The 11,016-nt window shown below is 49.9% G+C and overlaps 1 protein-coding gene across 1 annotated transcript in view; it reads right to left on the minus strand.

The window, feature by feature from the left end:
- Nucleotides 1-9,069, minus strand: part of CD81 (CD81 molecule) — a 33,982-nt gene extending 24,913 nt beyond the window's left edge. Inside the window, exon 1 of the mRNA XM_027651397.1 lies at nucleotides 8,945-9,069. Coding sequence (XP_027507198.1) covers nucleotides 8,945-9,010 — 66 coding nt within the window. The 5' untranslated portion in view covers nucleotides 9,011-9,069. The remainder of the gene's footprint in view (nucleotides 1-8,944) is intronic.
- Nucleotides 9,070-11,016: the final 1,947 nt, after the last annotated feature.

Genomic DNA, 11,016 nt, shown 5'->3' on the forward strand with positions numbered 1-11,016 from the left:
GGAGGACTTGAATCTGGAAGTCAGGCTGTCGATGGGAGCCTGGCTCTGCCCCTTGGGAGGTCAGGTGGTGGTTTCCTCCTTGCTCAATTTTACAAATCCCAGTCACGAGATTTTTATAGGGGTACCATTGAAGCTGGGGCAAAACCACACCATTTGTGCCAAACTCACAGGGCAAGCTGACCTTGGGGCTTTTCCACTTACTGGAGGGAGAAAATCCCCACAATCTCCTGGAGAGGGAGGGAAGATTTTTGCAAGCCTTTCCCTAATTTGCCACCAAAGTAATCCGCTGGCACGGTCCTTCATCTCTCCTGCAATTGGGACAGCCTGAGGTTTTCCAAACACTGGCAATGGAGAAAAGTCACGAAAGCCAGTCTGTGCTCAAGTCCAGCTCCAAATAAGGCAGGTTGTAGCTTTGCAGAAAGTTACTCAAATCCAGCCTGGTGTGGTTCGTTCATTGTCAGGGGGGTAACGAAGTTCATGTTTATCGTTCCAGAAGGAAGAGTATGTCCCCAAATTAATCAGTGCCACTCTTAAAGTAAAGGTCTCTTGGTGGCTGCTAGCGAAGAAGAGATCCTTAGGAAGATCTGTGTTTCTGTGCTGGTTGGGAGATGGAAGGAAAAAAGGCTGCAATCCTTTTTGTTTTGGTTTTCCCCCTGCAAGGACACATTGCTCCGCCCTGGTATGCTGCCTTCTGCACCCAGCAGTACCCACCCCAGCACACCCTGATACCCATGGTGAGTTTGGGGTGACACTAGCAGCTCCTTTCCAATCAAATTTGCCCTAAAATGCCCGACAGAACCAAAAGCAGGCTGCAAGCTATCCTCGAGATATTTTTTAATCATTGGGAACATCAGTTGAAGGGACAGAATCTATTCTAATGCATCAACCAACCCCAGCAGTGAGGTCTGCCTAACACAGCCAGCTGAACCAACTCCAGATGTTCCCAGTTTCATCCTGAATGCACCCCAGGAACACCCCAAGTCTCTCCCGCATCGCCCAACTCCATTTGCTTTTTTAACAGAGCATGGAGGACTTCTGAATGGAAGCTTTTATCCAATAGCAGCTGGATTTCTTAAGAGAAAATAACATTCACTTACTAATGAAAACAAGGTTTAGGCTATGATGAATAACTTTTTCCATGAAAGCCATACATCCTTCCACCACCAAGAAGTGTGGAACATAATTAAGGCATCTTTCTTCCCAAAGGAAAGAAAACGAGGGAGAAAACTTTGTCGGCTTGCCACAGTAACCCTCCCTTCCACTGTACCTTGCTTGAGATAATGTCATTTTTAATAAAACAACTTTTTCCAGATATAAGCTTGGTATTTTCTTCCCCCTCCATCCTACAACTGCTGCTGTTTGCCAATATGAGAGCCAGAAGAGCTCCAGCCACTGATGAGTGTCATGCTCATCTCTAGGCTGCACATTCTCATACATATACTATCCCTGTTTTTTTCTGCTGTAGATATCTGTGATCTCATGCCGATTATTCCACCACTCTTTGTATGCCCAGCTTGTCAGACAGCAACATCGCAGAGGCCTCAGGCCGTCACTTGTCACGATACACTGCAGGTGCTCAGCACGGCTCTCCATTTAAATTTTTGGGGACTGCCTTAATGAAACCAATAATCTAAAAGCTGCAACTTGAGCCAACGCCAGCAGCATGTTGGTCTTTGATCTGCTTTCCACAAGACAACTTCCCCAGCCAGCCCTTCCCCTGCCAGCACCACAGCACTTGCAGAGGCACATCACCAGTGCTCCCCAGGACAGGGTTGGCCCTGGACCTCACGCCCCGGACAGCCTGCCGGCACAGCAGAGGTGGCGCAGCAGGCTCCAGTGTTTCCTCTTTACAGCTATTTTCCAGCTTCCAGAGATTTATTGCTTCTTCCACAGACAGCTAGACTTTTCCAGCTGGATCCTGCCGGCCCAAGGCTTGCTTTTTCAGGAATGCCATTCCTGCCTGACACAGTGGGGGGAAGTCCCCATCGAATGCTGCCCCAAGGGAGGGAAAAGGCAGCCTGTCCTTGAGAGGTGATGGGACGGTACCCCGCATGATGAGGTATCACCGTATGAGTACCCTTATGATGGCACGTGTGCAGTCCTGGTTTGCTGCTCCATCCACAGTGCATGTAGTGAGGCTCCCTCCTGGACTGAGCCTCACCAACTGACATGCTGTCCACCCTAAAATTTCCCAGGTCCAGCTGTGGGGCAAAGGAAGAAACCCATTTTTCACAGCTTAGTCATTCCTCCCCTTCACAAGAAATTCTTACAAATTAGGGATGCAAGGAATGGCCCCGTTCTTCCTTTTCATGTGGTGTACCCCATTTCTGAGCTGCCCCCACCTTTGCCTGTTGCTTCCCAGAACTCACATATGCCAGGATGTGCCTCACCTCCCTGGTCCCTTCCGCTGCCTCCAGCCCTTTTCCTCCTGCTCCCTTCCCTCCACCCTTCTTTGAAATAGGTTTCCTGGCAGGGAGGAAGAAGAGGAAGAAGTCCTGGCTTGCCAGTCATGCCAAAGCAAAGCAGACATTCTGTGGCTCAAGCCAGTGAATGAGGGAAGTGGAGGTGCCAGCAGTTTCACAGTGCTGTATTTTTAGCAGCCAGTCCTGCCACTAGGCCATGCTTCCCAACCTGCGTGAGCCTAAGGGCTGGGAGAGGCTCTCGTCTTCCTGCAAAAATGCTGCTGGCAGAGCCTATATGCTGCAATGCCTGTGAAATACCACTGCTACTATCAAGAAGCAGGATGCTGCCAAGAAAGCTTAATGAATTTTAGCTGGTTTATGATTAATGATGGATAATTTTAACAGGTTTTCAGGCTGCACAGGTTTGCAGCTTCTCTTACACCACCCAGAAGCAGAGCCCTTTATGGGGGCAGTACCCAGACCCACTCGAGAAGCCCACCCAGGGCTCCCCACAGCTCCTCTCCAGCACAACTTGCAAAGCAGATGAGATGGAGTAACACTGAATCCCCCATCCTTCAGGTGTGGAGAACTAGGACACAGAAAGACAAGTTGGCTCGCCAAGGCTGAAGCATGTTTCCATGCAAGAAGGCCCTTGTAGGACCAGGAACCAACTGCTAATTTGGGGTTGAATGCTTTGCTCCCATGTCACTTGGGGTTCTCTAGCTGGAGCAGCAGGTATCATGCTTTCCAATATGTGCAGCATAAATAATGAAACAGCATCTTGTTGCTGCACCCAGCGTGAGTGGGGAAAAAGCGAGGCGATAAGAGACTCATAACTTGATGGAAATTACCTTTGGAAGGGCAGTACACGCCCTTGCAAGGTCTGTGCTAGGACCTTACAGGTTCTGCTCTACCAGCTTGAGGACCGAGGCGGGCAAGAGAGGAACCCATGGAATGTGTGCAGGTAGCATCAAGCCTGCCTGCATCCTGCACCTCACCTCCTGGAAAGCAGATGAATTTCTTTTCTATTGCAAATAGCTGAGCCTCACGCAAGTGCTGAAAGGGCTTGGGGTGCAGCAAAGGGCTGGTGGCTGAATGGTGGCCCATGAACCTGGAAACTTCGGCTTGCTGCTCTGAGAGTCTCCACGTTATGATGGCACATCTTCACACCAAAAAGGCATTTGAAATTTTAAGGTGAGAAGCACTAGAGATCACCCCTGTGCTGCTTGTTGGGATGCCCTGAAGTCCCTTGGGAGGGCATAAACAAGGGAAGTGACTTAAATCAGACAGGCAGTTTCAGTTTGACAGCCACACAATCTAGAAGCTTATCTGCTGAGCTCGGCACAGGCGCTCACAAGCAGCAGCAGCAGATAGCACTCTGAAAAGTGAGGTCTCTCTGCTGCCTTCCACAGTGCAATGGCCTCCAAATGTCAGGCTGAAAGCTTGAAGGCAAGGCCTGCCCAGAAATTGCCAAAAGGGCATCTGGGAAGAGCCCTGTGCTCTGTAGGCAGGAGAAGGAAGGCAGCCTGCAGCCCATGCTCTGCTCCCAGCAGCACACCTTCCAGCAGCGGCTATTAATAGAGCTGCCGGCTGGAGCGAAATTCTCTGCTGGTGCCTATAGTTACCAGCCCCACAACAGTGCAAAGCTTTTCAAAACAAGCTCCAGAGGAACACTCCCGGAGGAGCAGCAGGCCAGAGGCCAAATAAAGCTTGATGAATGAGAGTGGGAATCCAGCACCAAAATCCAGAAGCTGGGCCCTAAGATGGAGAGCACTGAGCCCGCAGGCTGCCCACCTGGCACAGCCTGATCCTTACTGCAGACAGAAGTAGCTCTTCACAGAGTTTAAACGCCCTCAGCAGAGAGGAAAACAATTTCAGATATTACTTTAAAAATGTGGTCCGATACATAAGCATTTAACTACAATGGTAATACAACTGCTTTCCCTTCTTAATCATACAGTGAAAGGCACTCGCACAGTGCAGGATCAAAGTGTTTCTCAAGGCATCGTACGTTAATGCTCTTGCAGGAGATAAGCATTACTGTGGCTGATAGAAGAATTACCTCAGGAAAACTGAGCAATCCCTCCTCCAGCCACTAGCACTCCCTCCTTACAGCTGCAGTTCAGCCCATTTAACTAAAACTGGGTATGGGCAGGGCACCCATTTCTTTAAAAACCTTCTGTATGCAGACTTCAGAAGAGGTTTTGTAGGTGATGTTAGGACTGTGTTCACTGGACAGAGAGTCCAGAAACACATCCCAGAGACCCATCAGCAGGAAAACCTGAGTCCAGGCACTGAGCCTGCTAAGGAAACCTCTCCCTTGCCCTTCAAACACAGGTATCATATAGCTGAAGGGTCAAACACATGCGGAAACATGCTTGCCTGTACATCATCCCAGGATAGCAAACCCAACTGGTGGAAGAAGATGCTGGGTCAGCATCAAATTTTTGCTGCTCACAAGGCTCTCTGCGATTCCCAAGGGAGACCAATAACCAAACCAGCCAGGCGCTACCACCAACAGCACTGCAGCAGAGCTCAGCAGAAGTCTGCACCCAGAACAAGATGCAAACTACTTTGTTAGTCCACAGAGTTATTTCAAGCTCGTGTTTCAGAGCTGCATGCTGCATGAACCACGAGACCCTCTATTCTTCATTTAAACCTGTGAGCAGTGGTACACGGCCACCTTTCTCATCATGCTGGGAGGGTCATGAGCCGCTCAGCAGAACTGTCACCACGGGACCACCAACACAGAGAGCTGCCACCTCCTCACACCGTAACCTTCTTATCACCAACACCAGGTATCTTTGTGCACATTTTGCAAGCTCCAAGGTACGGTTCACAGATTTTCCAGTGTTGCATACGAAAATATTCAATTCTTCTACCCCTTCTCTTTCGATCAACACTGTCGAAACAGATCTTCACTTCCACCTTCCCTCTGCTCTTGCCCTTTCTCCCCTTTGCACCCAGACTGTACTACATCCTCTCAACACACGCAAGAGAAAAAAGTTACACAGTGCCTAGAAAATGGCACTAGGAGCAAGCTCTTCCTTTTAATTAGACACCTCTCTGGTAGGGCAGCCAGCAGTGGTCTAGACCTGGAAGACTGCCATGGGCTGTATTAGCTAATAAGCTGGGCGATCCTTCTCCGAGCAAGTCGATTTCTCCTTGGTTATGTTTAATTACATTTTAAAATAGCTCACTGGCTTCCTTTGGCCTCCCCAGGGACTCTTTGCAGCGATGGTCAGTTCAGCCCCATGCACTGAGCTCTGCTATCGGATTTGGATAATTCAGGACAGCAGTCAAACTCCAGTTATCTACTAAGAATGGGATGGAGAAGCAGTTTCACGTACCACATGCCCAGCCCAGTCCCACTTAGGGCTGTGCATTGCCCAGTAACAGATACAGCCACTGTTCCTTCTCACAGGGCAGAGCATTCCCTTGCTGCCAGCCACCTGAAGGTTTCAGAAAAAGTCTGCAGCACACAAAAGCTTTTGTCTCTCCAGCTCTGTGTTTTGCAAACCAGGTGAAGTCCCCAGATGCTGACTATGGCCTCCTCCATCGCTTTGGCAGGTGGATGTCACTGTGAAACACGTGGGGACCCTTTCTTTCCTGGGACAGGCACCTTTTTGTACATGTTGTCCATGCAGCAGTCACTGCTCCTTTGAGAGCCATCTTGGACCAAGCACGTAACCTTGGCATCTTCTTCTCAAAAATGTGTGTACAAAGGAAAAACAATCCCAAAAAATCAAATAAACAACCCAGGAACAGAGGGCAAGGAGCTGACAGCAGGGCTACCTTTTTGCACTGGTGTTCAACACAGCAGCTTTGTGAAATTCCCCCTGGACTGCCAGGGGAAGGAAGAGGGAGGAAACCAGGGGGTGTCAGTTTATTTACATGCCAGCAGGATAGCAGGGCTACTTAAAAAAGTTATCTAAGTATCTTTCTTATTAGCACCGTTAAGGCTGAGAATTGCACCTCTTCTCGGGTGCTGGAGCAAGCTCCTGTGCAGCATAGCATGGTGCCTGCCGAACTTTGGGCTCTGCCTCTCACTTGTTTTAATCAAAAGGGACAGTCAGCTGGGCACAAGGCAAATGACAAGCAAATAAGCACCAGGAGCCTGCCAGCTGTTGCATGCTAACTAGCTGGCAGGGCCACAGGGCTGCAGGTGCTCCATTTCACACCTCCGTGGGGTCAAAGGCAGTGCCATGACAAAGCCAGCCTGCAGCAAGGCTGCTCAGCACCACATTCTATCTTTAAATGCCAGATCCTGTGAAAAGAACCATCACACTTTGCTGGTAAACCAAGGCATCCCTCCCCAGCTAGGGATGCAAGGCTGGCTGCTAACTGCCTTTGCTGCATGGTAAACCTAATATTCCCTCTGATTACTAGTTTAAAAGACAACACAGAAGGGCGTGAAAACTCTAAGATCTGGTATTCAACTACCCTTCAGCTGGCCAGCCTCACAGAAAGCATTGTTAATTCTAATGAAGTCCAGACTATCAATCCGTATGGGAGATGGTCCAAGGGGACTGGCCACTGGCAAGTCCAGCACTGGGAAGTGTTTTGGGTAGCCAGTGGGTCCCAGCCCACAGGCACCTCTCCCTGGGAGAAGCTGAAGCATCTCCCCCAGCACTTCCACAGAGCACTGTCCAAGGGGTAGGGCAAGGCACCAGAAGTCCTAACAGAGAAATGGTACAGACTGGCTATTCCTCTTGGAAGCAAAATACCCATTTATAAAAGATCAGCTGTTTTGCAAAAGATTGAGGTGAGTGGGTGAGCTTGTCAAGGAGTGGTGGCTGTGCAGACCCCCCAGCATCCTTCCTCCCACCCAGGGGACCCTTCCTCCCTCACATGCACAGCCGGCAGCTTCTTCAACAAGAATGGCAGGAAATCAGAACCAGAAGGGAAGAAAAAGCCCTGGGATAAACATGATAACTCGGAAGGAACAACTCAGAACACTTCACAGACAACCCTACCCGCCTCTATCCTGCCATTTTAAGGGTGGAGGAAAAGGTTAAAAAAAACCCCAACCCAGAACTGTCCCACATTCGTGCAGCTGCAAACACGTCAGGTATCAATTAACACCACTATCATCAGAGCTCATCATCTTGCCCTTGGTCAGCCTTATACCCAGAAACAAGGCAAAGAGGCCTGAAACAAGGCCAGTTTTGACGTGGTTAAGCCTTACACCTCCCAGAGGTGGCAACCTTCCCCCCCAAGAGCTTTCCCATGCAGCCCCATGGAGGAGTCAGCAGGCAGGGGCTCCAGCCTGGCAGCACAGCTCCAGGTGCCAAGGCAGGGTTTGCTCTCTCTGGAAGGCATCTCTCCCCTTCCCACCTCCCCAGCCCTCCTTGCTGCATTTTCTGCTGTGAGAAAACATTAAGAAAAAACCCCAACTAATCCTTTACAACAGAGTCGGGTGTCAGAAAAGGGTGTTGGACAAGGGCCACATCCTGGCCATGCAGCCAGTGCCCAGCAATCGGTGCCTTGCCTGGCAGGGTGGGGCTGGGATCACTCTGGAGAAAAAAAAAAAGCATTCTGGAGAATGGAAGACAGCCTGTTAAAAACTGAAACCAGCAGCCTGCTCGGGCACATCTCGTTGCCCCGGGGCGCAGGAGCAGGGAGAGAGAGTCTCTTGCCAGCCAGCCCCGCGCTGCTGCCGGAGGCTGTTTGTAACCGGGACAAACCTGGTTTGCTGGGAAACGCCGCTTTTTGCTAAATTAGCTGCATGTCTGGATGGATTATTTCAGGAGAAACTTTCTCAGGAAAGGCAGCCTCTCCAGCTTGGATAGAATTTGCATCCTAAAATAACTTCCCAGGCTGCGGGGGCAGCGGTCCCCGGCTCGAGCGGCGAGGCCGGGTCTCGGCAACTCCCGCCAGCTCCGGGGCGGGGGGCGCGAAGCCAGCCCCGATCGCCCGTGTTTTTTGAACACCCCCCTCCTCTGCGGCGGGCAGCAGGGCCGGCGCCTCCCATCCCTCCGCCTGGCAGCATCCCTGCATCTCTCCCTCCCTCCCTCCATGGCTGGAGAGCGCCGCTTTCCCCGGCGTAGACCCACAGCAACAGGGGCTGCGGGACCGACAGCCCCCCCCCCGCCCACCCTCTCCCCCACGGCTCTCCCCCCCTCTCCTTCCGCTCCGAAAGGGCGCGTATAAACATCTGTAGCGGCTGGACGCGAGCATCTTAAAGGGCTTTTCCAACCTCAAACCATCCTACGATTCTACCTCCCTCTCTCTGTGCCTATATAAAAAACCATACATAAATAGATATCAATGTGCAATAAATATATATATATATGTATGCGTTAAAAAAAAAAAAAAAAAAGCAAAAAAAAAGCACCCCCCCCCCCCCCCCCCCTCCCGAAAAAAAACCCCAAAACCAAGCAGCTCCTATGGCACATCCCAGGCAGCAAGTCTCAGTGCTGGGGGGCAAGAAAGAGGTTAAAACCAGGCGCGGGCAGACGAGCCATATTGCAGCCCCCTTATTTAAAGGCTGGAGGGGGCTCAGCCGTCCCCCCTTCCCTCCCCGCCGCCCCGGTACTCACCCAGAAGATGAAGTTGAAGACGAAGAGGAGGTATTTGATACACTTGGTGCAGCCTTCCACCCCCATGGCGACGGATCTCCCAAATCTCTGCTGCTGTGCTGGGCTGGGGCGGCGGCGCGGGCGGAGATAACCCACCCCGCCCCGCGCCCCCAACCCCGCCCCGGACACGCCCCCGGACACGCCCCCGCTCCATGAACGGGGGGTCGGTACACGCCCCCCCCGCCCCTTCCCGACACCCGGGGTTGGCTGCTGCTTTCCTCCTTTTTTTTTTCTCTTTTTCCCCCCTTTTTTCTTCTCCCCTTTTCCCTTTTCTTTTTCCCCCTTACCTCATTTTTCCTTTTTTTTCCTCCTTTTTTTCCTTTTTTTTTTTTTTCCTATCATTTCCCTCCTTTTTTCATTTTTCCTTTCTTTCCTCTCTGGAATTTTCTCTTCCTTTATTTTCCTTTTTTTTTTTTTTTTATTTTTTTCCCCCCCCCCCTTTTTCCTTATTTCCTTTTTTCTCTTCTCCCTTTTTGCCTTTTTGTTTTCCTCTTCCCCCATTTTTCCCTTTTTCCTTATTTCCTTTTTCTTTTCTCTTCACCCTTTTTTACTTCTTTTGACTTTTTTCCCCCTTATTTCATATTTTCTCTCCCCCTTTTTTTTCTTTTCTTTCTCTTGCCCAGTTTCCTTTTCTCTTTTCTCTTCCTCCCTTTTGCTTTTTTTTTCTTTCCTTTATCTTCCCCCATTTTTCTCACCTCTTCCCTCCATTTTTCTTTTTTTTCCCCCTTTTTTAATGTGTGTTCTTATTTGTTTGTTTCTTTGTTTTCCCCTTTTTCTCCTCTTTTTCTTACCCATCAGGGGCAGCTCACAGCAAAGTTGCCTACACACAAGTGGCAGCCACAGGGGCAGAGAACAGTTTCCTCATTCTTTTTACCCTCTAGTTTTACCTTAAGCTCTGATCACTACACTTTGCCTAAGCTTGTGGCTTTAGTACTGCAAGCGATTGCATCAAGTTCATTAGAACCACTCGGGATGCTTTCCCTCAGTTACTGGGTCACAAGAGCATCTGGGGGGCTGCCCACCAAAGAGATTTGGGTCACACATGTCCACAGTTCAAGTAAGGCTCACACTATGACTTAGAAATTTTAGTTAACTCACCCCCAAAGTTATGCAGTAGAAGCACAATGAAATTTCCCAAGCTTTTTGCTGAGACCCACTTTGGTCCACTTGCTCATTCCTAGAAATATAAATTGCTCTCCCCCATGTTATGCTTGCAGCAAGCTCATTTGCTTCTCTAGGGGCAGGGTAGTAAGTCACACAACCAGAGCATAAGAGGATGCCTGGAAAAGGCAGCAGCGAGCAGCTCCAGCCAAGGTCGGCACCTTACCATGCTAAATATGAACCTGGCACCCGCCTGCAGCCTCATCTGTGGAAACCTGCCCTCTTTCTGCCTGGGCACTTTCCTAGAGGAAAGTATTTCAGGGAGCAGCTTCTGAGCCAAAGATTTTCACACTCCATCTGATAGAGTCTTCCCTGCCATGCATCCCATAGGCAGGAATGTGCTGTTAGCTAAGCACACATTTCCTACACACGTACATTGAAAATGAGTCAACTTTTTCCGAAATCATTCTGTTGCCCTCACGAATGAGTTAGTCCAGGGCTCTGTCATGTTCATCAAAACCTTCCTTGCCCCTCAGTAACAACCCACAGCGCTCCATGGCAGTGGGGACCAGGAATGAATGGAAGTTGGCCCTGTTCCCTAATTACTTATGCTGAGTATGTCCTCGATTGTGGGCTTGCCATGGATTCATAACCCCTTTGTCTCTAAGCCACATTCACTCATCCAGACTTACCAACAAAGCCTGAGTTTCACAAGGCTATTTATGCATGTAACTGCTATCCCAAATTATCAGCACAACCCATCTGGTTACAGCAATAGCTGTAATTCTGTGTGGCTCCTGCTCATCAATCCAAAGGATAACAGCAGGATCCCGAAGCTGCTCACTTGCTACATCACAGCACACCACATTTTTTTTTTCTACACCTCCATCCTTTCCAGCTATAAATATTGAAACAAAAATACACCCACCCCC

This window comes from Corapipo altera, unplaced genomic scaffold (genome assembly GCF_003945725.1).
Source record: "Corapipo altera isolate COAL_440 unplaced genomic scaffold, ASM394572v1 78, whole genome shotgun sequence".
NCBI classification, from domain to species: Eukaryota; Metazoa; Chordata; class Aves; order Passeriformes; family Pipridae; genus Corapipo; species Corapipo altera.